This window comes from Cyphomyrmex costatus, unplaced genomic scaffold (assembly GCF_001594065.2).
Source record: "Cyphomyrmex costatus isolate MS0001 unplaced genomic scaffold, Ccosl1.0 scaffold5, whole genome shotgun sequence".
Taxonomy (NCBI): Eukaryota; Metazoa; Arthropoda; class Insecta; order Hymenoptera; family Formicidae; genus Cyphomyrmex; species Cyphomyrmex costatus.
This window is the reverse complement of record NW_017279267.1, coordinates 5,174,221-5,201,054: the sequence shown is the minus strand read 5'-3', so window position 1 is coordinate 5,201,054 and position 26,834 is coordinate 5,174,221. Positions and strand designations below refer to the sequence as shown.

General features: G+C 36.3%; 4 protein-coding genes across 5 annotated transcripts in view; all 4 read right to left on the bottom strand.

Moving 5' to 3' along the window:
* Atpalpha (sodium/potassium-transporting ATPase subunit alpha) overlaps positions 1 to 15,659 on the bottom strand; it is a 55,020-nt gene extending 39,361 nt beyond the window's left edge. For both annotated transcript variants that reach the window (XM_018545638.1, XM_018545639.1), the window contains exon 1: positions 15,400 to 15,659. In XM_018545638.1, coding sequence (XP_018401140.1) covers positions 15,400 to 15,429 — 30 coding nt within the window. In that variant the 5' untranslated portion in view covers positions 15,430 to 15,659. The remainder of the gene's footprint in view (positions 1 to 15,399) is intronic.
* A 1,084-nt stretch (positions 15,660 to 16,743) lies between these two features.
* On the bottom strand, positions 16,744 to 17,960 carry LOC108778429 (epididymal secretory protein E1). Its single transcript, XM_018545605.1, has 3 exons — positions 17,919 to 17,960; positions 17,660 to 17,827; positions 16,744 to 17,107 (listed from the first exon to the last, which is right to left on the bottom strand). The coding sequence occupies exons 1-3, from the start codon at positions 17,935 to 17,937 to the stop codon at positions 16,839 to 16,841; spliced, it is 456 nt and encodes a 151-aa protein (XP_018401107.1). The 5' UTR covers positions 17,938 to 17,960; the 3' UTR covers positions 16,744 to 16,838.
* A 1,963-nt stretch (positions 17,961 to 19,923) lies between these two features.
* sro (SDR family oxidoreductase shroud) lies at positions 19,924 to 23,232 on the bottom strand. The gene is made up of 5 exons (XM_018545574.1): positions 22,916 to 23,232; positions 21,693 to 21,986; positions 21,286 to 21,591; positions 20,898 to 21,138; positions 19,924 to 20,044 (listed from the first exon to the last, which is right to left on the bottom strand). Exons 1-5 carry the CDS (start codon positions 23,073 to 23,075, stop codon positions 19,924 to 19,926), a joined length of 1,122 nt encoding a protein of 373 aa, XP_018401076.1. The 5' UTR covers positions 23,076 to 23,232.
* Positions 23,233 to 24,712: 1,480 nt separating this feature from the next.
* Positions 24,713 to 26,783, bottom strand: LOC108778396 (zinc finger protein-like 1). Its single transcript, XM_018545569.1, has 3 exons — positions 26,521 to 26,783; positions 26,076 to 26,381; positions 24,713 to 25,424 (listed from the first exon to the last, which is right to left on the bottom strand). Exons 1-3 carry the CDS (start codon positions 26,620 to 26,622, stop codon positions 24,870 to 24,872), a joined length of 963 nt encoding a protein of 320 aa, XP_018401071.1. The 5' UTR covers positions 26,623 to 26,783; the 3' UTR covers positions 24,713 to 24,869.
* Between the last annotated feature and the right edge of the window lie 51 nt (positions 26,784 to 26,834).

Sequence of the window (26,834 nt, the reverse complement as noted above, 5' to 3'; positions counted from 1 at the left end):
TTGCCATTCGATATTCAAAGTCATTCCGTCGGAAGAAGAAAAAAAAATGTATACGTTGTTTATTGACAACTTCGATAGATTCCGAGGTTACGATCGCAAAAAGGGAAGATTCACTTCATCGAGCGAAGGATTACTTACAATTAGTTGTTAAGCATTGAATCATACATTTCAAGAATATTTAACTTTATAACATAGTAAAGAATATGCTCTTTCATAATTAATTAATACATATGAAAATTAATGTTTTAGTGTTACGAAAATAATTCCTTGTTTATAATTATATTATAATAATAATCTAACAACGGATAAAAAGCAGATAATAATTTAAAATCATTATTTGAAAGTGCATTGTATCTTTAATGCACAGTACATTCTATTTCTCACAGTTTTGTATTTTATTTTTGGCACGTCACTTCCTAAGAGAATCCGGTACGATGCATGCGAGACAACGTGAGAGGCTTTCTGCAAACCGCCACAATGAATAACGTCGAAGTACGATAGTCAATCTGAAAAGTTGCGACGAGAGGGAGAACTGTGTTGGTGGACAATAAATAAAAGGGTGTCGTGCAAACAACGCGGTACGTGACGTCATTTGGTTACTAGCCACTTTTTGCTATTATTATTCATAGAGATGAAAAAAAGAAGTGAGACAAAAGAGGTAGATGGGAAATTAATGCTTAATAGCATCTTGTTCATTTTAATAACATCTTTCTCCCGCTTTCTGTATTCAGAATAAAAATGTTTAAACGAGAGAGAAAAGAAAAAGAAGGGGAACAAAGTGCACGGAGTACAACAAATGAGGTTTGAACCTAATAGCATTCAGAATTGCACATCGCAAAGTTTGCACACTACGCAAAGGTCAAAGTGTAGGAACTTTAAACCGAAAGATGTCTCTACATTTGCCAACTTTCCCACATTGGTATACGTCAAAGCCGCGAAACAACAGAAATAATACCGATTCAAACACAGAAAATATCACAGAAACCCACGTATTTTTAGATGTTGAATAAATAAATATACTCGTAATTGATTCTTTAGTTATCTATTGATTTAAAGTATGAGAAACCAACCTCTCGTGATTCTTTCTTCGCATAACATTCACCTAAACGTCGTTATACGAAGTATAACGCCATGTGGTAATCAAATTTCCGCTTTCTCTCGATTTTTCATTATCGTGAAATCTTGTAATTTGGCACTTGATACGTGAACGAAACTTTTCAGCTTTACTCTCGCGTGACGCCAACCGTGAGCCACGCCGCCCGCCTTTTGACAGATCACGACCGTTACCGGTTAGCTCTGGTTCGAACACACGTCAAGCGGAGAATCCGTCGTCGATCCGGTTCGAACCGGTAAACCGGCGACTAGCGGTCTCGCGAGATTCAATTCACGCGCCCGACAGTTAATATACATCGAATTATCTCATCGATAACGAACTCGCACGTAAAAGCTATTTACATTTTGTGTAGTCAATCTTTCTCATTGTTCCTGAAGTTTCAATAAAGAACACGGACTTTCGCCACAGAGAATTTGGATATAGAAATTAATATTAATAACGTTATTAATATCCGTCAAGAGAAAAATGTTTTCTGTCAGTTACCGCATAATACCGCATAACATGGACTTGAATATGAATTGCGTAAAACGTATGCACGTTTAATTCGCTACATGCAAGAATTAACATAACCGGAATATTTAAGTTGACGTGAAACTGCAAAGTTCGGAGAGTTCCAAGCCGTCTGACTATCGCATGCCTTTTTCCACTGCGATTGTCCGATTCGTTACCGGGATTATTACTACACCACGACGAATTGAGATATACAGAAACTAAAAATGGATTGGAAACCGTTTCCAATCTGCTCACGTCCATTCTCAATTTCTGGCGATGTAATTTTTCGCAGTAAAGTCTTGCATTTCGCAGTGGAGCTATTGCATCGTTGTACATTTTTCCCCATGATTATTTAACGGAAATTAGATTAGACCTTTTGGGATTCTAACATCGATGGCGATTGCTTTCTACAGTTACTGCTCGTAGCAAGGAAAATCGAGAGACAAATAAAAAAATCATTCAACGATACTTATAAATACCAATAATACAAAATTCGTGAAAAATTCGAAAGCTTTTCTTCTCCCTGTGTTGGTGAAATTTCCGATACGATTCTTCTATAACCATTTTCCTTTCAACAAGATCCTAGAGATCTCACGAGAGTGATTTCTTGCGCTCGACATTCGGTCAAGGCTTTTATCCGCAGCAGCTTCCGGTAACCAGATTCCATAGGTTGGTAAAACCAATGACCCTAATCGCCTTCTCGATATACCACAACAGTGGCTTCTCAGATAGCGGTTATCGGAAAAATACTTGTAAAAGTCTTGTAGGTGACAAGAAAAAGGCCAGAAAGGCGAAGATTCATCCAAAGGTACAAGACGCGGAATGTCTAAATATTGATATAAATTCTTCAAATCTGATTTTTAATTTCGAGTACAGATACAATTTGATTTTATTATCCAACATATTCGTTTCTTATCACGGTTATATTTGAAATATTTGAAAAATGATATCTTTCACGACAAACAATAAGAAAGTTGCAAAAGGTATTTGCTTTATTGAACTCGATATGTATTACAAAGCGAAACGAGATGTATTTCCAGAGATATTTTATTTCTACCTTATATTTGCCCGAGAAGTAAAGAGGTCCGGTCTTTTCCGGTCATTCCCAGGCTACAAAGGATGCTTTCCAGCAAGAGACACATATGTAACACAGATGTAACACAGTGTATCATTACATCTTCATTGTTTGCTACTATCAAACGAAGATGTCACACTGCGTCGCTTGCTGGAAAACATCGAGAGATTACATCTTACATCTGCGAGCCTCGTTAAAGAGAACACGCGCGCGCGACGCACCACATACTCTTCTACATGGTATATATAGACGACGTACGCACGTGCGTGCTTGCGTACCTACACGCTCGTGTCCGCGCGGCGGTTGACCGTGACTGTATCTGCGTCGGAGGAAGAGACACATTACGTTCAATCTACCTTCGTCGCTCACGACTCTGACTTCTCGCGAATCTCTCGCACGAGAAGAGGAACGCGAAAAAAGCGCAACGCGCCGCGCCGCGCCGCACCACGCCGTTCCGTTCCGTTCCGGCCGATGACTCATTCGAGGTAAGCATGTTCGCGATGTGAATCACGTCCTGAACATGATACGATTAAGCTAAGGGAGCCGATCAAATCGTTTCAAGTTCCGGAAAATGAAAGAAGATCGGAAACTCTTAATTCGTAATCGTTTAAGTTAAACATTAATCAAGTTTATTGGATATTGTATCCTCTGCAATTATCAAATTTAATTTAACAACAATGTTATTTAAATGTAAAGAAAAAACAACAATTTGAGAAAATCGAGCTTAATTGTCCCTTTAAAAGTTTAGATATTCAGTTTTAATGAATATAGTTTGGCTCTTGGGGGCACAAAGGAACTGGATTCAAGAAATGAATGAAGTGAATTAAATTTACAAATTAATTTTCGTCAAAACTCTTGAAAGAAATATTAAAATATCATTAACCCCTTTTATTATGTATATTAAACACCGAACTTTTTTTTACCAATATTCCATTTCTCTGCAAAGATAATACAAAAATTTGTGTGTGTTAAGTTTTATATAAGTTAGATTGAAAGAATTCGAATTTAAAATCGAGAACTAACTTATATGTTCTTTTATTATCAGTACAATATTCTTCGTTACTAATTCTTAACTGCATTATCTTCTTTTATACTCTTTATCAACGTAAATTAAATAGAGATAATACAATCACGATTTTGATTTATTGACGTTAAAATGAAATCGTTATTTTTATTATTTTCTTTCAATATTTTCCTATTTCCGCGAATTATTTTCGACAATATACGAAAATTATTCGACGCTCGCCGATTATTCCGAGCATCGGTGATGCAGCTCGGTTCATGAAATACACAGAATACTCGTTGATGCAAATGAGTTAGGGTAATGATGGAGGCGCCTTGTTATTCGATTCTGAAATCGTATGTCTTGGGATCGTGCGAATCGATACGCGCGGCGTCACGACGCGATGCGACGACAGGAAAAAATTGGCGGCGTTTTCGTAGCGTCGCCGGAAAAGAAGGCTGATACCTAAATACGTATCGCTCGTACGTGGGTAGTTGTCGGTAGAAACAGATAGTGGGCGTGTAATTTCGACACAAAACGACGAGTAGTTAACTCGTTGAACGGCCGCTCTCTTACATATCGCTAGTGATAAGATATATATGCCTAGTAAAAAGAAACATTAAAGTGATATAAAAAGTGGAATAAAAAAAAGGTAAAACGAAAAGAGAAGGAGCAATAAAATTTCTACAATTTTCCTCGACTTAAGTCGGAATCTTTCTTTAACCGTTTTTCTTTAAACGTTTAAATTTACCGTCATTTAACTGATTCTTTGCTTCTCCTTGTCCAATGTTTCTAATATACCAGAACACTAGAGAATGACACACGCTAGACTATCAATAAAAATGTCCCGAAAGAAAAGTTGAAGTTGTAAAAACGTGATAAAAGTCGAAACAAATCGCGACGATTATAGTTTGACGGGCGCACTGTCCTTTGGATTTCACTTGGACTTGTCTATCTCGAACGAAAGCGAGGCAATGCCGACAGCATTTATGTGATAATCCTGGCGTTTTCCGTCGTCCAAAAATCCGGTGTGTAACCGAACGACGAATATCGACAAATCGAATAAGTGCAATTATTGAAGGATAGAAAGAGAAGGAAGCGAGGATAGAGGAAGAAAAGGGTAAAGTCGGTATAGGTAGACCGGGGTAAGGCGAGAGAGATCCTCGATTGTGGGGGTGCGGGTGGTGGTGGTGGTTGTATCGACCGCGCCGCACTGCGGGTCCCCTCCCCCCCCCCCCCCCCCCCCCTTAACCCCTCGTGTCGACACACACAAACGAACATACGATTCCCTTCCTTCCTCGAGTCGCTGCCTCACCCTGCGCCCCGCAGTCGGTCAGTAACCCACTCGCTTCCGGCTCTCCGAAAACGAGCGACGGGGTGAGTTTTTCATTTTCCATATCCTGCGGCGTCGAATTTCGCACGGCGGCGTGTTCACCTTGAAATTTCATGATCGATAAACACGCATCGATGACCGGCAGCGGTCGTTTAACAATGTGGGAATATGATATACGGCGAGGAAAGAATAGGGATGTTTATTAAATGCGATCGAGCGTGAATAATACTGAGAACGCGCTGATATTATTTCGCATCGAGGGAGGAAATAAAGAATATGGAGACGAGAGAGGGAGGGAACGTTTTCTGATGCATCAGCTGTTTCACCGCGTGAATACGAACCGAAACGCTTCTCCATCGGGGAGTAGTAAAAAGCATACGCGTCGCCTTTTTATTCGGCAAAGTAAAGCGTCATGCATCAACGTTTTCTCTAAGCATTTCTCATCTCTGCATTCTTAGAAGTGCGGGCTTTTCAAGTTTCACTCAACTCTGCGATGATCTAAAAAAAGATAATCCAGAATAATCGATCAAGACAATTAAATGTGTGAGTATCAGTAATTAGTTTTCTTCTTTCCTTTTCTGTCTTATTATTGGATTCTTCGTAAAATTATAAGTTAAAAGTTATTAAGAATTATAATTTTATAAAGCTATCTTTTTTTCCCCCTAAATTACTACCGTTTTTCTTTATCACCTACGCATGTGAATTCTTCTTTCTTATAAAAGAAGATTCCATCTAAATAACTCGTCGCGAAGAAATCACCGCGCCAGTTGTCGCAAAGAATAAATCATCACGATAGTTCGTATACTACCGCTAGCGAATGGCTAATCGATAGGCTGTTGACAGGATATATACCTGAGCGATTTAACAAATAGTGTAAAACGTTACGTAATCACTTTGGACGACGATAGTCGACAATATTGTTACTCGCGTATAGCGTTTTACCTCATTTGTGCCCTGCTATTATAGCGTTATAAAAAAAATGTTCGCAATTCTGTTTCTATCGAGAAGAATTACATAATTAATTAACGACTCTCACGGTCACCTTCTAGGAATGACGCGCAAAGAGATATAGTGACCGCGTTCAAATTTTCAATTTCTCAGCTGCTCTAGCGTGGTTACGTAACACAGTGGACGTTACGTAACATATCGAATATGTGTACGAACGATCCGCTCTCGGTGAATCGTCTGGGTCAAACAACAGAATGCCGAGGCATTTATTACACCCTAAACAGGCTTACGTCTAACATTTACGCAACGTGGCGCATCCAGCAGTACTTACGGTGATAAATTTAGATGTATAAGTGTCTCGTTGAGATGATTTGTTACAGATACCATTCGGTTCGCATCTGTCGCGAATTTAGTTCATGTAAAAGTATTTCTCAAGTTATGCTTACCATATATATCTCTCTCTCTCTCAATAAATCTTTAGAAATACTGTATTCGTGACAATTCGTATAATGGCTGTTAGTAGATAATCCTTATAGATGGTTGTAGTTATGACAGCCTTAGTTTTGTTTTCCAAATGTAGTACGTAAATCTAGTTCGTTTAATTTACCATCTTTTATTTGAATTAATGATTACGCTGCGAATATTCTGATAAAAATATTCGTAGAATTCCATTGTTAATCAACCGCTAAGGTATACCATTATAGGAATGAACTATTTGTCTGTGGCGCAATTGTGTAACGATTCATTTTAAACAATACGTTTCACGTTCAGCTAACAATTTATGCAAAGACAAAAAAAAACAGCCATTCTTCAACGAAATCCCCGCTGGCGCATTTTACTCCGCAAAATCCCTTGGCACATCATAATTTTCTCCGCGAATTTAATACGAATTTTTCAACAAAGCATGAAATTCTACATCGCCTATAATGGTGCAATAAAAAGATCCGTCATTCGGAAGAGCTCGGTACGGTATTAAAACCGCCAGACGGAATTTCGCCGTTCTTCGAGGACATGAAATTGAGAGTTGTCATTTTCTCGCGAGTCTCCGGTAGCGCGCGATTCCACCTTAATAATCTCGTCGAGTTTATTACGAGGGAAGGACCGGATTGAGTAAGTAGGATGTCTTATTTGTCTCGAAAGCAGAAATTTTGTGCTTGTCAAACGAGAGCGAAGCCGCGTGTATGTATCCGGCTGCCGAGAGGCTCACGGCGAATGGACAGGAAATAATAAGGTTTCGTCGCCCGTTCATCGATTACCAATCAGCAACACGTATACGCTTCCATTGGCACTATACGGAAACAAGCTATATCACATTAGGAGGTACATCTATCGATCGTAATCACTGAACGTGGCCGATTACGTGTCGTAGGTGATTGTATGACGAGCACTCAGCGTAAATTTACGCGACCGATTAAATTTCGGACCAACCAAACAATTCCTCTTCGCATTCCAAGTATCGCGGTAAAAAAACGCGGAACGCAATATAGGATAAAACTGAAACAATTCTCTATCGCAGTACAACAACGGAGATCGTGAAATTAAAATAAAACTTTTGCTTTTACGCACAACAAACGTTTTAATTTTAACAAAACAGTTATAAAATATCAGATTAAATATACCTTGAATCAAATTATTTTTATGATAACTGTTTCTTTTATGGAATATGGTGTGTTATTGAATATGTAAAATAAAATAAAAATTTTCTCTGTCAATTTTAGACGTATATATTATCAATATGAACAATGAATAATTCGCTTTCATTAATAAAGAAAAATGCATTTTTTTAAAATGCAATTAAGGATCGCTAAAAAAAAAATTTATTAATATCACTAAACGTTTTTGCCTTTCCCTATTTCTCGTAGACGTGATTTCTGTCTCGTGAAAGAATATAAAAATTTTATATGTATGTACGCATGAGCGACACTTTTGCGATGTCGTCGATCGAAGAACGAGTGTCCGACGCGATAACGGCTTATTCGTTCTGATAAAATTATGTAACGCCGACACGCGAGAATGTATACGCGTGCGTGTTAATAGCTTTAACTTTAATTAAAAGCTACTTGAAAATTGCCCATGTCACGATTGTAATGGTCCGCAAAGGCATCATGAACGACGACAATGCAACGGCTGCGTGCTTTCGCGACATTTCCCACGTTGACAAATGTATACAATTTTTTATTAATTCAATAAAATCGCGAAGATCTATCGCTCAATCTCTGATCGCAAAACGCAGTAATTCTTGCTTTGAGTAATTACCGGTGATTGATATCACTATTGGGAGCTTTATTTGACATATAGATCCTTTCTCTTTCTCTCTTAATCATGCATTCATAGATGTGTGATTAATCGTAAAGTATTATGAGGTATTAGAGTGGCGAGACATATTAATGTTGTCAATCATTTTACATTGGCATTCTGAAATTGATAACAATCCATATTGTACTCAACTGTTTTACTCTATAATCTCTATATATGGATATACTCTTGTTAAATAATGAATGAATTAACGATATACATAGCAATCTTATTCATCTGCGCGTGTTAAAAAAGTTAATAAATTAAATATATAAATAAAGGACTCTTAGTATTAAAAAAATATAATAAATAGGTAAAAGGCTAATAAGAGTCAAACAAATAAAAATCATAAATTGTATCGACACAAATATAGGTATTGATATAACTATAAAAAAATTAACATAAAAAATTAAACATTAATAAAATATGTAATGCGTTGAATAATAACAACAATTATATTAAAATAGTAAAATGCACAAAAAGGTTTATGTATCAGATTTTTTCTTTTTCTTTCTTTTCTATTATATATGTTTCTTTACTTTACAAACATATTATTTATATGTAGTAGAAATTATATATATTATATATCTCGTATACAGATTCTACATAAATATGTTTGTAAAGATAAACGTGCGTGCTGGTGATGACATAATCATACACTTATTACTCTGAGTAATTTATAAGTACAGGTAATTACATTGGCTCGCAGATAGTCAAATGCGAAAAAATAACTGAGGTATTTTTAAATTCCACATTGCTCCAGGAGCAATATATACAATTAACCTAACGTAACAAGATAAAAATATTATGTAACGCTTGTGATTGATAGAGATAGTAAAGAATATTGTAGACATCAGTATACATATTACGATCGCGAGTCAAATGACTGTGTCGATACGTCGAGAGGCGGTCGTGCGACGAAGGAACGCGCGCACGCGGTGTTATTAATAAGCAAACATTAGAACGGCGTCGCGACGTTCGCGTTGGTCACCCCGAATCGTGTAACGTGTCAAGGGAGAGGAAGAGAGGATGGCTTCGTGCCAGAGCCACTTGAGGAAGCCGAATGTACGAGAGGAGCACAATCTCCGAGTGGAGTGTGCGCGCTCCCCTGACATACATCGACACACTCGTTAAAATAACGACATAATGGCTAATTCAACGATAATCAGCGCAAACCGTAGCGTTCGAATTAGCATCGAAGGTGAGACAAGACTGGCGTCACAGGGAGAAGAAAGGAAGAGCACGATCATTGATTCCGTTGAATCGGCGTTCTAATTAATAGCCCGCATTCGTATTAATTGCTGTACCACCTACACCCGACCCATCGGTATAATACATGACCCTTGATGGAAATATTTCAACCGCGTTCCAAACTGTAAATTACGACGACCGTAAAAAGAAAAAAAACACCACATATCACAAAGTATATAGGTATTACAATAAGGATTAAGGACAATTACTTTTACACAAACGTAATCGCTTAATTAGAATCTGACAATGTAGACAATTCGTTAATTACTTTTTTGCGACAGTTTTCATTAGAAGACTACAATCGCGAAGGAAAAGTTTCAGATTTCAAAGATAAATATCGGAATTCCAATATAAGAAATACTTACGTAACGTAGAGATAAAAGAAAAATAAATGTTACGTGCTCTTATATTTGATCTCCGTCCACAAAATGTGATACAAAATATCCTGACATTTCCCTTGTAGCTTCTGCGGTATCTATTGGACGTTTCATTTATCTTTTCATATTAATTACATACAGCTATCGATCGTCTGATTTTTCACGTGACTGTGTATGTGACTCGGGTAAATTATATCGCTTTCAGAATTGTTTGTTAGATCTCATCTTTATTTTATATTCTACTACCACTTTCAGGTCAGTGATTCCAAGAGAGGCGCGAGGGCGGCACTAAATCCAATCGCATCGAGACCTAAATCGACGTTAAAAATCCCTGATGCAGTTTACGCGCCATGTGCCGCCATCTTGCCGCAACCACGCAAAACGACTCACGACCTGGTGGCGATTCGTCTGCGATCGATCGTCAAAGGGTGCGTCCGATGATTTTTGCAGCTGCCTCCCCTCAGAGAAATCGTCACGTATATACGCAAACATCCAAGATACTCACCAAATTCAGTTATATAACGATATCGAGCGTTATTTTATTTCCAACTTCGTCAACAAAGAAAATGCGATAAAAGAAACTTAACGACTTTACGTGCGTTACGAAAGCCAAGACACGTTTGATTTTTAACACGCTACAACACGACTTTATCGCCTTTTTACTGAAAGTTTCGTTCTTTTATTGAATATAATTACAGCTTTCGATATCTATATATTTTAAACAATTTGACAGTATTAAATTCAAATCGTTTTAACGTAAAATTTATCATAAAAACAGAAAGAGAGAGAAAACCGCTTTAAAAGTACGTTTAATACTTCAGATTCACGTATAATCGAATCAATTAAAAATTAGCGCTCTTTTTAATTGTGTTCTGTATGTTCCGTACTTCTCTCCCAAACACGTTCATACAGTTGTTTACAAGAAAAACACGAAAGAATCACAGCGTAAACGATATCAAATTCCTGTACGATAACGTATATCGAGTTACTTAAAACTGCTGACATCGTAAAGTTTATTCCACAAATCGGTCCCCGTTACAATCCGCTGGTATGTTCAGCAACGTGTGTATACCACACGTAACTATGTCGAATCTCATCGCACGGAGTGCGCGCGAGATAAGAGGAAGGGGAAACGAGTTTATGATATGGTCGCCATGGGCTGCATTTGTGTGCTCCCGTAGATTCTCCCTCTCTCTGTTCACGACTAGCCGTGACCTTGACACGAATCCGTACCGGAGGAATTCACAAGATTATTAATTATTCCGAGCAACTTTTTTTTATCAGTGGATTATATTTTTTTACATTCATCGATTCAGGTTTGTCATCTCGCCTCATTAAACTCTAATCGCGTCCACTCGGAGTCAAGAGGCATGACGCATCGACAATAAGCCCTCGTAGCTAATTAGACAAGATGCGTCAGAAAGTCATGAGATTTCTTTTATACTCATTGGAAGTCAAATTGTAAAGAAGACAATGTTCCGAGAAGATAATGTCAACGACTACATATTTTCGATTATATATGATTAAAACATGGAATCAATATAAACTATAAGTAGGAAATGTAAAATGGAGCAACAGAAATGTATAAGAAAAAAACAAGGTTTGATGAATTTTTAATGCATCTTACCAGTGTTTAAGATTCAGATATTTAACTCTAAAACTAAATCTCTACTCCCGTGAAGATACATCGTGTCCAAAATTCCACGGGGAAAGATCGACTTGGAATTCGCCGAAGAATTTTGGTGGGTGGAAGTTGGAAGCCTGCGATTTCTGGGGCACCATACACCTACATTATTCCACTCGTTTCCTCGCGCTTGAAACATTAAAGCTATAGGATCTAAAATTGAGATTCATTCCAACCCCCAGGACGGATATACGGAGGAGGAATTACTGTACGGCGGAAAAATGGAAATACAATGAATGGAAGTTCCGTGCACCAAACGGAAGTCGATCGATCGATCGAAAATTATGTATACACGTATATAAGAGAAAAATGTGACGATGTGTGCATATCCGCGTTCGTGTCACAAGGCGGAGATATGCGCGAGCTGCATGTACAATAGCGAAATATACTGTAAATAATGTTGTGCGCTACCACTATCGCTTCGAGCGTGTCGTCGAGGCAAAATTACGATTTCCGTGAAAATCAAATATTCAACGAATGCAACCGCGATAATATGCGATATAGATATCGCTGATAGTTACGCAAAAACCGCATCTTGCAAGCGGTTATGCTAAGTTGCTTGAGAAGATATGCAACCTACGCAAATTTTGTAACTGCGTTAGCACATGTGTAACGTATACTCGAACTTTAACTATGCGGCGCGACTTACGAAACATTTATCATTTAATGAGAAATAAATTCGCTGATTTTTACAGTCTCGGAAATGATACAGCCTTAAATATAATATACAACGCACATACAGAAAAATATTATTCTATTACTATTATAATTGCAAAAAAGTGATTGCTTTACTTTTTTTTTTTTTATGTATAACTATTCACTGTTAAATTTATAGTGACAAATTTAAACTAATGTGAATCGCCACTGCTCCTACTCCATTATATCGTTATTGCGTACTAAACAATGGTTATATTTGACACTGTGCAGTGTTAATTTGACGCTATATAGTATTAAATTGACACAATATAGTGTCAAATTTAATTATCGTTTTAGTCTGAAATAACGATATATTTATTAGGAGCAATGGCGAGTCGTATTGGATTAAATTTGACGCTATAGATTTGCAGTGTTAATTTAACAATTTTTTTTTTTGATAATAGACTTAAAATATATACTTAGTACAAATTTTAGAAAAACTCGTCATGTACTCTCAAAACAAGAATTTATTTTCTTTTAAAGAACATAATAAAATTTTATATAAGAAACGACTCAAATTTGTTTTAATAAATAAATCCTTCATTAAAGGATAAATTCACTAAGATTTAAACAATATTCGGATGTTGATAAATAATATATGTATACACTGTAAAAAATAAAATGTTCATTTTAACTCAAAGACGGTGAGTGGATTTTCTGAGATATGCAAAAATGTTAAAATTAACATTTAAATTAACAGTTAAAATTAACATTTTTGTGTTAATTTAACAATTTTTTTTTTTTATAATAGACTTAAAATATATACTTAGTACAAATTTTAGAAAAACTCGTCATGTACTCTCAAAACAAGAATTTATTTTCTTTTAAAGAACATAATAAAATTTTATATAAGAAACGACTCAAATTTGTTTTAATAAATAAATCCTTCATTAAAGGATAAATTCACTAAGATTTAAACAATATTCGGATGTTGATAAATAATATATGTATACACTGTAAAAAATAAAATGTTCATTTTAACTCAAAGACGGTGAGTGGATTTTCTGAGATATGCAAAAATGTTAAAATTAACATTTAAATTAACAGTTAAAATTAACATTTTTGTGTTAATTAACATTTTATTTTTTACAGTGTAATAGATTTGCGAATATATGAACTTTTGAAATACGCGCGCGTATGGGACGTGTAATGTAATATATATTTTTCTGTGCGCAGTTAAACTGACATGTTGATTTCAGAAGGATTGATTGGTTTCTTTTCATAATCATCTTAAACTAAATGGTGAGTCATTTATAAAAGATATAGTCTTTCAAAAATGCTGACATAGTCACTCAAAGTAGAGAGAGAGAGAGAGAGAGAGAGAGAGAGAGAGATCTCACAAACATAGTTTAACTTCAAGTTCTCGAAAAGTGGGTTGAAACGTTCCAAACTATACGATCGACAAGTAAAACTTGTAAGAAGGTTCGAATACTAATTTCTTTCCAAGTGACGCGCGTCCTGTCACATATTTAATGCCACGTGCGTTTTCGCTTAAAAGAGGGACAATGCGATCGTCGTCGCTCGCTTTCTCCTCCGTTCCCCGTCGGGTTTGGCTCCTCTCCACGTGATTTTTACGAAAATAGTCGTGCGTATGTAAAATCAGCGATGGCACAGCTCGACCAGAGGACGCGTCGCGGCGCAGCTGCATGATTTTGCGTCAGAATAAATAATTCAAAAAGGCTTGACGAATCGCACGCGCAAACGTTTCAGACGGTAAGCGAAGCGGCCGCGCCGCGTGGCTGCTGTTCGCGATAACGACGAATAATGACCATCTAACGAGGTACTGATATCGATGTCGAGAAGGAAAGAGAGAGAGAGAGAGAGAGAGAGATATTTCCGTCGCTCACATAAATACCTCGGAGAAAATATTCTTGGCCCTTTTATCGTGTAAGCGTTTATCGCGCCAATCGAGCGGTCAATCTATTTGAAGAAGCGCGTATATTCTCTCTCCGATGAACGATAATACGTGCAATTAGAATATTATAATCAGCATAAACGTTCTAATCGATACGATTACCTATTGCCCCTTATCTTTATTTTTTTAGATTTACTATCTAGGAATTTTCGATCACTCCTCGGATTTTCGCCAATAAAAAGTTACACGCGACACACACATACACACACGATATATTTTCTTTAATAAAAAATATCGATTTTTTTAGAATCGTAAGCTATGAACGTCGTCCGCCATAATCGTTCCATAATTTCTCTTCTCGATAATGGCTGGAATTGTCGTGAGTCACGCCGTTTAGTGACACCTGCACTATATTTACATTCGCCAAGACATACGTTACCTAAATCGAGTAAAAAATTAAACAGAATTATCGCGCCTCTCAAGTTACACGTTTTTCATTCACGTTCCTCAAACCATTGTCATTTCGTGTAACGAATAGTTCGTATAGTCCTAGAATGATTGATGGCCCTGGTTAAACATATAACAAGAAGAGTACAACAAGAAAACTGAAACAATCGACACGCGATTGTTGGAACCGCGGAGTTTGCCGTAACAATTAAATCGTTCTCTGGACACACTTGATTCAACATTAGAGGTGGAAATCTTTTCTCGGGCTCTGTCAATCAACAACCGGCCAGGATTCAACCACGGCCGCGCCACGTTCGGACACACATTCATAGAACCTTTATCTTAATTGATTTCAATTGGAGTAAGCGTGAAAGACGAGAGACGCGGAGAGCCTAGCCAAGCTAGTGAAGCAGACGGATTTATCGTGGCAGGGCGTGGTTACGCCGGACAACGCGACGTTCCTGCGTGGTGGACACGCAGCGGCGAGCAGCGACGACCGACGACGCATGGCGCCGCGCCGTCGCCACGCGCGCTAATTCGGCGCGAGGCAGCGGCGGTCGATTGATCGACCGTCGATTCACGGGCAAGGTGAAACGCGCCGAGGAAGACGCAAGACTTAACAGCGAGAAGTTGGCCGCTCCGTGGCGGCCGACGGCGGCATTTGCGCGGCGACGGGAAGAGAAAAAAAAAAAAAGAGTCGTAGCGCGGCAACGTTCAGAGGCGTTCGCTCTCTGACAACCTCGGGGTATCCCGAGGGGTCTCGCGCGCATTCAGGCCGGCCTGGAGAGGGAGGGAAAAAAAAAGAATACGAGAACAACAGTGTACTGACCTCGATATCCAGCTTCCCCTTGGACGCCATCTTGACAACAAGCCGGTGGCGCTCGGGCTTGACGTAGTAGTTGACGTTTACTCCGGCTACCTGCTGCGCGCGTCGCGGCGCGTGTCACACGTCTCGCACCGTCCGATGCCCTCCGACACGTCTTCTTCCGCGCGACACACACTGAGAGAGCACACAACTCGTATTAATCCCTCGCTCCGTCCGTGGCACACGCGCGAACCGATCGCGCGCGACTCAATTCGCGCTCGCTAATCGCTACTCTCGCCTACCCGTGCGGCCGAAACGCGCCGCTCCGCGCCGCGAGCACCGACCGACCGACCGACCACCGACCGACGACGCGAACGTCCAACGCTCGTCTGTCTCTCGTCGCCGAGAAAGAGACAGAGCGACACCCTACCGCTCGATGGTGGCGGGGAGAGTCACACTGTGGCCGTGACGTCACCAGGGCGACGCGCTGTTTCGCGTAACGGACAGTATACCTTGTAACGGCGGCGGCGTAATGCAAACTTCGCGTCCTCACGAGGGAACGGCGTGATCGAAACGACTAAACCGGTCGTCTCGCGCCGCGCCACGCCGCGAAATCCCTTTCACTCGATACTCGACTTCGACGAGACGATCTGCCGTCCCGCCGCTAATTTTCCCTCGCGTCCGCCATCTTGCCGTATAACTGCCGCGCCTATGACGTCGATGCGTCCGCGCAACATGTGCATTATCTTTCACCGCTCCGTCTCGCGCGCGCAGACGTAGCGTATTACGACTAATGTAAATAAATCCAAACGCATGGAATAATTAATATATAAAGAGAATAGTTTTCGGACTCACAAAAGTTTAAAGTCTCTTTTCAGAAAAAAAAAACTACAGCATGACGAGGAGAGGTCTATAATTATTTGATGTCAGAGATGGAAAATCATATAAAATACTCTTGAACCTTTTTTATAAATCATTCCTGGAAAGATATACTTGAGGTAATTTTCTGACTTTAAGCACTTTTCATATACAGTATTGAATAGATACTTATACGATATTTAAAAAGTGTACCTATATGATCAATTTTCATCAATCATAAATTTACAAATACACATGATGCTCTATAAAGATATTATTGCAAAACATTAGTCATATTATATAATTTTAAATTATTATATAAATTAATTCTAAAGTTTGTGATTAAATTTCAATTCTCTGAAATAATAAAGTTCCACACTTTGTCTGTCACGCATTATATTAGCTTGTTTATTTTGAAAGGAAGTCGATAATAACGTTGACAAAGATTTGATACAAAATTTATTTAATTTTATCTATAATTACATATCACTGATCTGTTACAATTATTGTTCAAAAACTTAACAATTTATGTAAAATAATAAAGAATGTCCGGGTAATACATTGATAGAAAGACTGAGGTCGTCATATACAAGAGCCTATTTTATTTATGAGTTCGCTACCTGGGCGTTCAATTTGAAGCACACTTGCACATTGCTCTTCTCGTCGACCAGAGCGAACTCGATGGTCATAGACGCTGGTGGATAAAGTTTAGATATCGGCATGAAGAGATTGTACGTTACTTTGTCGCCTTTTTTCAAAGGGCATTTGCTATTCGTCAGAGACTCGCATGCATTCGGATAGGGATATGGATAAGGTACCGTGGCCCCCATGATTGTGACTTTCACGCGGGTTATCAGTTTTTCTGCATCAGCGACTAGAAGGAAAATAAAATGATTAAAAAGCTAATATCTCGAGATATTACATAAAAAATGAAAGGAATTAAAGATAGCCTGTGAATCTCTGAACGATCATTTTTCATATAATCGAGCTATCGTGAATAGACGAAAAGAGTGAATACTTCGAAAAGAGTTCGTTAAATGTTGTCAGCTAGGAAGCTCTCGTCAAGCGACGTCTATCGGTATGATGCTGGCAGAAATATCACGAGCTTTGCCAACAAAACGCGTTACACAAAACAGACTTCGAAACATACGCATCGTTTAAATTGTTGACGGAAATTTAGCAATAGGGTCGGATTTAATTTCAAGGCTACGTTCGACAAATTTTGCTCGACTTTCGTGGTCAATGTACCATCCACGTACTGCCGATGTTACGTTTACAAACTCTATACGAATAATCGTTCCAGAGGCGAACGCAAGCTTAATGTTAATTCGCTATCATTTCCTGCTCGGATCTGCATCACCGATCGGCTGATAATGAGTAACTTGATTCTTTCTTTTTCACAATATATGTGTATGACGTTACTTACTGGCCTTAAAGTCCCAATGCGCGGTCAAATTGGTCCCTCTGTGAATATCGCAGGGAGAACCATTGCATCCATCTACCGTCAATGAATCGGGCATAGGTCCATTTTCGCACCGCTCGTGCGGAGTGTCTTGCAGAGACTCTCCGATGCAGAACGCAAGGACGATGCAGGCTGCAACGTAAAAAATGTAAACAGTCGAATGTTTCTGAATAAACGCTATGTAAATCGAATATAAGAGAAATTAACACTTGGCAAAATTTACCGAATGCGAAAGCTTTCATGTTGTTTGATGTCTTCACCGGAGCAGTGGCTATCGATGTGATTGCCAATCAGTAAAATAATCGCTTATTTATTAGCAAGATAATATCTAATCGAACACCTGGCAGCCCTTAACATTGATAAGTTTAAATTCGAATAAAAAGAAAAGAACTCCAGACACTCGAAAGCTAACACCTGCACCGATGATGTTGCAAGTTTATAGAAATTATCGATCATAAGCATTCATTACTCACCGGATACAATCAACGTAATCTATCAACAATTAAATAAAGCAATCGTCGCTTTTGATAAATCCAATTTAGGAACTGTGTTATATGTTCGAGAATCAATGAAATTCAAAAATTTTATCCCCTTAAACTTACATTTATTTCAGCTGTCACCGATAATTTCAACCTTATGCTTCGAAATAATCGCGTAACAAATGTTATTCGCTGCGGATTGGCTGCCTGTTTTATATCAGTCTCTATGATTTTTCTAGAATCTCAATATACGTTTCATAATATTTCCCTCGAAATGATCAGTTTGTATATTTAAAATAACAGCCTATTGTTAATCGTTTCGCAAATTGGAATAATTATATTTTATTTCATTACATAAGTAAATATTTATACAACGGAGCGAAAAACAGTCCGTCTACTTATTTACTTGTACAGAAAAAACTTTATAAGGGACTAAGTAGAAATGAAAAGAATTATCGTGATATTATTTTCGAGCGGACCGATCTATACGAACATTATATGTGTATGTGTGTTTCGTGCGTTTATTCTCGCGTGCATGTATATGTTTCCAAATAGCTAATTTTTATAACTGTTTTGTATGTTGTTATTTACATTTTTTCGTGAATTTCAATATTTGAAATTAGTAATGACAATAGAAGGGCTACGAGCCAAAACAATTTAGTTTAATAAAACAATAGACTATTTACATACAAACGTTTTGACACTGATCGGGGCATTATATCAGTGTTAAATAAAAATTAAAAAGGCTGATAAATCTTGAAAGTATAAACGTACAAAACGTACCTTGCGCGATCTTCTATTAAAATGTTGCATCTCTATTATTATGAGATCCCCGGTTACAATGACGAATATTAGTATAGAACCGAGAAGTTATGGAAATCTCACATGAGTCAATCTTACACAAAGGGCATTCTATAAATCTTCTGATTATTAATGCGATTAGTCTTCTGAGATGGTTACAATTAATAATACACACTCTTGACTTGGATCGCAATGTACTTCGTTTCTTTTATATTAACTATCACTGTTGGTTTTATGAATTTGACTCAGATTTAGAATGCACTTTGTATAACATTGATTCACGTGAGATTTCAATAACTTCTCTATATTAATGTTCATCAATGTAACCAAGGATTTCATAATAATAGCAATGCAACATCTCAATAGAAGACTACGCAAGGTTTTGTACATTATACTCTCAAGATTTACCGGCCTTTTTAATTTTTATTTAACTCTGATAATAACTCGGTCGATGTCAAAACGTTTGTATACATATAAATAATCTATTATTTTATTAAACTGAATTGTTTTGGCTCGTAGCCATATTCGTATTATCATTATTTTATTATTGTTAAGCTATAATATTATTTTTGTTTAATATTTTTGCTATTATGAGATTGCAGTTGCATGGAATATTAAGTAACAATGTAATTGCTACACCAACTTGTCTCGCCAACAGATGGCTGCATCAGCAGCACGACGTCAATAAATAAAATAATATAAAAATGTCTGACTCGCGTCAATTATATCGTAGATAATTCATTCGAAAAAATACAAATTCCGATAAATATTGTAAAAGAGAGGAAAAGAAAGAGAGGAGTTGTATAATAATTATTCTTTTCATAAATGTGTATCATATTCAATTTCTTAAATGAATAATTATAATATTCTTCTTTTGAATAAAAAAAAAAATGCAAAAGAACATTAAATGTACTAAACAAGAAAAATTCCATTTAGTAAAATAATAATTCACTTTTCATCGGCCTTCCATGGCGGTATTATGACAAAACGTTGTACCAATCGGTCACGTATGAACGTCGGAGTACTTTTGAATAAAATACGATAAAAGAAGTATCTCCATGACTCACATCTGAAAATAATAGCGATTGTTATTTTAACATATATGTAATCAGCGCATTGCGATATTTTTTGCTTAAATGAGCGATCTTTATAAAATGTATCATAAAAATTAAACGTAGATAATGATACTAGCTTACAAATTTACACATTAGAATCAGTGCCTGAACGAACATAATTGTTTCCCATAATTTTTTTTTTTAGATATTGAACATGAATTCGTTTTCTAAATTTAGCTATCACATCACAATTTTTTCTCAAAATTCTGAAGAGATTAAAACGATAATTTCGAAGATTTATGTAATAAAACATAAAAAGAACATTGTATTTTATCTCAATACTGCGAAAAGTATTATGTAAAAAGTAAATAATTTTGTATTTATGTAATATAATCTATAATGAAAGATGATACCAATTGACTAATATAATCTAATCATACTAAATAAAAAAAACGATGAAATATAAATATTGCTGAAACAAAAAATCGAAACGAAACAAAATGTATTTTACTGCGGTAAAAGTTTATTTAACTTTTATATATCTACATATGACATTAACGAAATTTTTCTCAAATTTATGACCTGATAATCAAATTTGAAAAACGGATTCGAGTTCAATAGGCAACAAAAATATGTTAAATGCAATTAAAATTGTTTAAACAAATTTTTACTGCAAACTAATATTATATAATATGCTTATAATTAGATGATTATCAATGTAATTGCATCTATACGATGTATTTCTATATTTCGTTAAAATAATCGACTTTATTTGCACTATAATTGTTCATTAAAATAATCGTAATATCTAATTTAAGAGATGTAGGATTTTATTTCAATTACTGATCATCGCTAGCCACAGTTTACCTGTAAATCGTTGAAGGATAGACATTGAGAAGAGCGTTATCAAAGATTTCATAGATTCTCGGATCGGATACAATCTTTGGATTGTCTCGATTTTCCGTTAAAGAAGGCATAGAAAAGTACTCTGTATATCGAGTAAAATAGTTGCCGTAATATTGTTGCACTTCCTCCGACATGTGTCGTCTCATTTCATCAAAGTGCAGCCTTTGCCGTTTCATGATATTGCTTTCTAATACAAAACCACCTGTCGTGAGCAGAGAAAAAGGTAGAATCGTACTTAAAATAAGAAAAGAAACAGCTCGAAAAAATAAATTCAACAAAACGTATTTCAGCGCTAATAACTTAATTATTATCTCAGTATACCGATAAAGTGAGATAAAGTTACACTGACCCGGTATAAAGGAGACCACTTCGATCCCGTATTTGCCAACCTCTACTCGAAGGGAAGTGGTCCACGCGTGAAGGGCGGCCTTTGTAGCCCCATAAATGCTTATACCAGGTAAGGACTGGTCAGCGCAATGGCTAGATATCACGATAAGTCTGCTGCGATTCTCCCGTAAAATCGGCATCAGCTCTCGCGTGACTCTCATCGTTCCCAAAAGATTCACGCCTACCTGATACTCCGCAAGCTTCTGCGTTTGCCACTCAAACTCGCCGAAAACCATCACCCCCGCGTTATTTATCAACGCGCGCAGTACTGCGGACAACAAATCCGGCAAACCAATAAATCTTATAGACAACGAATTACTTGCATCCCTATTATGCACCTTTCTCAATTGTGTATTTCATATTACTCACCCAATTGCCGCTCCTCCAACAGTTCTTTAACTTTCTCACGAAAATCCCGAACGGATTGTTCATCCGTGATTTCGACATGGTGAACAATAACACCTTGTTTTTTTAAATCTTCAATTGCACTAGAATTAGGCACCGTCGGTATTTGGCGCAGTCCGGCCAAGACAGTTGCACCCTTGGCACGACAGTGCATCGCTAGACTATAACCCAAACCGGAATTACAACCGGTTATAACGATAAGATCCCGTGCATTTATTTTCCGCCGACGGCTGAAGAAACAGTACAAACTAACACCACCTAAGAAAGGAAAGCACAAGAAATTTCCTTAGACACTATTGTTAATTTTAATTCTTTTTTTTATTCCAAGTTAGTATATCCAAACTTGGCCTTATTGAAGTCTCTCTGAACACATGAATATCCCAACAAAGAAATTGGTCGAAACGTGTGATAACATTTTTAAATAGTGCATTTGTTTTATGTAACTGCCTGTACAATTAATAGCAAAAGAGAAAATTTATACTATTGTTGTAATTACAAAGTTAAGTATTTAACAAATTAAGTTAATTATATAAAATTATATCTAAAATGCATCCTATATAAATTGCGGACTATGAGTTAATTCACTGTTATTTTAACATAGTCTTGTTTTTTCTAAAAAAAACAGACTCTCTGTTGACAACATGAATTTTAACTCTTCCATCAGTAATAAGAGTCTTCAAGAAGGTCTTCAAGTAGAGTTTTCTTTATTGTTTCACAAATTATATACAAAATTGAACAAATTCTGGTATGATAAAGTTTTAACAACGAGTCTCTATATGTCATCATAGAAATCGGATTATGTATTTTACTTGTTTTTCACATATTTAAATTTTTATTTACGAAAATTCACAATCGAAATATCGATGGTACCTTCAAAGTTGCCAGCAAAGTTTTAAATCTAAAGGAGGTACAACAATTATGTTTCTTTTTTTAAATCAGACACAATAGATATATCTAGAAAAGATTTATTATTTAAGGCATCAAGAAATAAGACGGATTTTTTAATTCATCGATTGATCAATCGTATTGTGCGCAAATGTAATTTGTTCCGTAAAAATTGCATTTGCACATAATGCGATTGATCAATCGATGAATTAAAAAACACGCCCATAATCGTTCGCTTTCGATTCAATCGAGTCAGCGAGCGGGAAAAAAAATGAGCAAAACAAGCAGATGTATCTTCTTACCCAGCAAAATCATCGAAAGCGTTGCGGCCTTGCGCGTGTGTCCGGCATCCATAAGATACGCGACATTGCACGAAATTGTCGTCCCAATTTGTAATGCTATTGAATGTTTTCTCAACCACGCTGCCCATCCGCTACCATACACTTTTTCCATCGAATTCATATTAAATTACGCGAACACTCGATCGCTACAAATGCTTGTCGTCCAACACGTATTAGCTTATACGATTTATGCACAAACCGGTCTCTGACTGCTTGCTATATGGATTTGAATACCGTCATGCTTAGTAAAGTAAAAAAAATGCAACTGAATAAGAAAAACCTTAACTTACATGGATGCTTATTAGTATCAATTTTTCAATCTAATTTGTGATATATTGTACTTATTATCATAATTCGGTGTACGATTGCGTTTTAAAACTGAAAATGATTACGAGGCACAACTCACAGAACTGAACACACACAGGAGTATAAATTCATACCAAAATATTATTTCTAAGATCCAACTCAAACTGATAAGACTTTCATTATTTAATTGTAAAAAACATACATATATATGTTTTTAAAGCGTAAATTTTGTTGACAATAAAATGCTGAATAAATAAATACCCAAAATAATTTTACAGTAACACTTATAACAACATGGAAACATGGAAATTCACACTTATGATCGATCCTTGTACTTACCACGTCGGCTGGAACGAGGAGAATGATCCTACACACGATCGTTCTGACTTGCCTAACCAGCCTCTCTACAACGTTAAGAAATGTGACCCGACTCACGTAACGCCCGTCATCGTGTATTCCCGTTTATTTTCGATGCGGAATAGGCAAATAAAGTGTTTAGAATAAAAAAATTTCCCAAGTTTGATCGCTCAAAACATTTCAGTATCGAAATATTCAACTTCGATTTACTTAAATGTACCTCTCTCGTCATCGGAGGATCAATTAACTAATTGTTTAGAAAATTAATATTGTAATATGGAGACTCTTTATTATTCTGTTTTCTCGAATAGGCATGGACAGACGTATTAAATTCTTATATTTTATTTGGTATAACAAAAAATAACTGGAATAAATCATGTAATAAAATTCGTTTAAGAAAAAATGTTACAGTTAAAAAAAAAATAGAAGATGAATGAACCGCATCCATGTTTACTCGCAACACGAGTATGTAGAGAACCTCTACTAGAGGTTCTCTACGAGTATGTATTTTCGTGTTGCAAGCATTTTAATATTTCATGGGTTAGTTGTATATAAGGATTGGACAATCTTCATTTGAATTTCAATATCCCTCACTACACAGGAAAAAGTATATCGTCGAATCGTATGCGTTTTTTTCTTTATATTTGTAGTTTGAAGAGATATCAAATTTTTCTGCTTTCTTTCGAAGTCCCAGCTTCAATAGAAAACATTTTTACATGAAGGCATTGTCTGGCCAAAAAAAAACTATTTCGCGTTGCAATAAAAACGATAAATCAATTACATAAAAAATAATAATTATAAGATATGAAATATAAGTGACAAACTAATAGTTAAACAATGTCATATAAAAATTAGATAAAGGATTAAATACTGAGTTACTATATATATAAAATATTACATATAAAATAGTTCCTCGATCTTACGATAAACATATGAATAAGAAAACAAATTTTTAATATGATAGTTTTCTTAAAATATTTTCATAGATTATAAACTGATAAGCCTTTACAGGTTTAAATATACAATTTCAATATGAGATATAATTTACATAAAAATTAACAAATGTTACATATAGTAGCTTATAATTATGTTCTCTACTGTCCCATAAAATTGTGCTTTTTTACAAATTCTAATTGTATTTCACTTATGTATTCGTGATTGCCACGTCTCTTGCATTTCCAGAGATTGTTTCATCCATCCCTCATGACAGACTAATGATTATTGCATCATTGCTCGTAATGTACGATATATATTAAATTACAGATTTCTCTCCAAATTTTAGATTAGGATTCGCTATTACATTGAAACTTGGATCACCATCGGTCGCCATTCTGCCTAGCCACGAAAAGAGCAAAATAATTCCAATAAAGAATAATATACCAATAACAGCCAATATTGCATATCTTTTATATATAGATCCTGCAGTTTTTCGTCGTACTGGTGCTCTTGATATCAGTTTCCACCATCTTCGAAACCATTCTATAGCTGATTTGCGTTGATACTTATTCTCATCATGATCAAAGGACATGTCCTTTGGATCGTCGTAAGCTTCGCACACTTTTCTAGATGCTGGAGTGGATAATCCCAGAGACGAATCAATATTCACGACCGAATAAGGTGGACCAAGCTTTTGATTGTTTGCATGTACATTGCTGACAATGGAATTTGAATTAATAGTACTGCTTGTACGAGACACAGCTACTGTGGGTGACGATGGTATAGTAGATGTGTGATTTTGGAATAAAGAATTTTCTACAGTTAACGAAGAACGTTCCTGTTCTGGTTTTTGTTCTCTGTCCTCGCTTAGCTGCAACAAAACAATTATGATGATTAATTGATGAAAGACAATTTGGCATTAATGGAAAATACTTGTGACAAGTAAAATAATAGTTACAATTAAATAACATAAAATAATATAGCTATAAAAAGAATAAAATTCACAAAATAAATTAGAAGAGCTATGAGCCAAAACAAAAATATATACATTTCAATAGTAACTAATTTAAATTTCAATGTAATATATTGTACTAAATAGATGTTGCATTGTGTAATTTAACGGCTATTAATTCTACTATATTTTATTATTTATCATTTTATTCTAATTAATAGACAAAACAATTTATCGCAAACATTACATAATGACTACTAAATGAAATATACTACATGTAAGAAAATATTACAACCACATTACAAGTGTCTGTGTATCAAGATTTAAAAAACCATCGACACTACAAAACTATAGAACCAAATAATATATTTTTATAAATTTTATATTCTTGAACCATATAATTATATATTATTTATTTTTCCAAACATTTTTAATTGTGAGTTAACAATGATAATGATCCAATCAATGTCAAAACGTTTGTTTACATTGTTTTATACTTGAAATTAAATGAGATTGTTTTAGCTCGTAGCTCTTCTAATTTATTTTAAATATTATAGTTATAATAAATACCAATGGTAAACCAAGACCAGCTCGAGCCCAATTGACAGTGGCTAATTTCTCCCTCAGAACATCTGCGACTGGGGATACTAATTTTGGTTGTGGAAAAATACAAACTCTACACGTAGGACAAGTGTATCCCGCTGGTGCAGTAGTTGCTGGCAAATCTCTAGCATATCGATCTAGGCATACCCAATGAAACATATGATAGCATGTCAACCGTATACAATCTCCATCGCTCAATTTGTCCGAACACAGCGTACACACTGGATTGTAATCATGATCATGGAGCCACAGTAAATACGACTGTACAATACACTGTAAAACACAAAATCAGTGATATTAGATATATGTAACACAATATATGTATGGTTATGATGAATCGTTTGATGCCGCATGAAGAACCAAGCATCAAAGACTTTTTTCAATATTAAAAATATAATCGGGAAGACAATACCTTTGGATGACCCGTGACCATGCAGTGTTCGCATACATTGACACGATGTTCAAAACAAAATTGATTCGTTACTCTTCTTTTCGGACACTTGCACAGACCCATGTTGCAAGGTTACAACGTCGTGCGACAACTAGAGGATCGAAGAGACGTTGTTGGAACGCAATCGAAGAGTCCAATTCAACGCGACAATATTGATTTTGTTAAACTTCACTGCGTGACATATCGGAAACTCGTGATAAAATCCACCGTCTTATTTGCACTGCCCACCATACTTCATCATCGGCCACGTCGTCTGACAATTCTCACGCCGGGCG

Coding starts and splice junctions, on each gene's coding strand:
- LOC108778429 (XM_018545605.1), bottom strand. Junction 17,108..17,659: donor GCATTGGGACTTTAAGGCCA/GTAAGTAACGTC, acceptor TTTTCCTTCTAG/TCGCTGATGCAGAAAAACTG.
- sro (XM_018545574.1), bottom strand. CDS start 23,075: ATGAATTCGATGGAAAAAGTGTATGGTAGCGGATGGGCAGCGTGGTTG. Junction 21,987..22,915: donor GCTTTCGATGATTTTGCTGG/GTAAGAAGATAC, acceptor TTCCTTTCTTAG/GTGGTGTTAGTTTGTACTGT. Junction 21,139..21,285: donor AGTGGTCTCCTTTATACCGG/GTCAGTGTAACT, acceptor TGCTCACGACAG/GTGGTTTTGTATTAGAAAGC.
- LOC108778396 (XM_018545569.1), bottom strand. CDS start 26,622: ATGGGTCTGTGCAAGTGTCCGAAAAGAAGAGTAACGAATCAATTTTGT. Junction 26,382..26,520: donor TGGTCACGGGTCATCCAAAG/GTATTGTCTTCC, acceptor TGTGTTTTACAG/TGTATTGTACAGTCGTATTT. Junction 25,425..26,075: donor CTGGTCTTGGTTTACCATTG/GTATTTATTATA, acceptor GTTTTGTTGCAG/CTAAGCGAGGACAGAGAACA.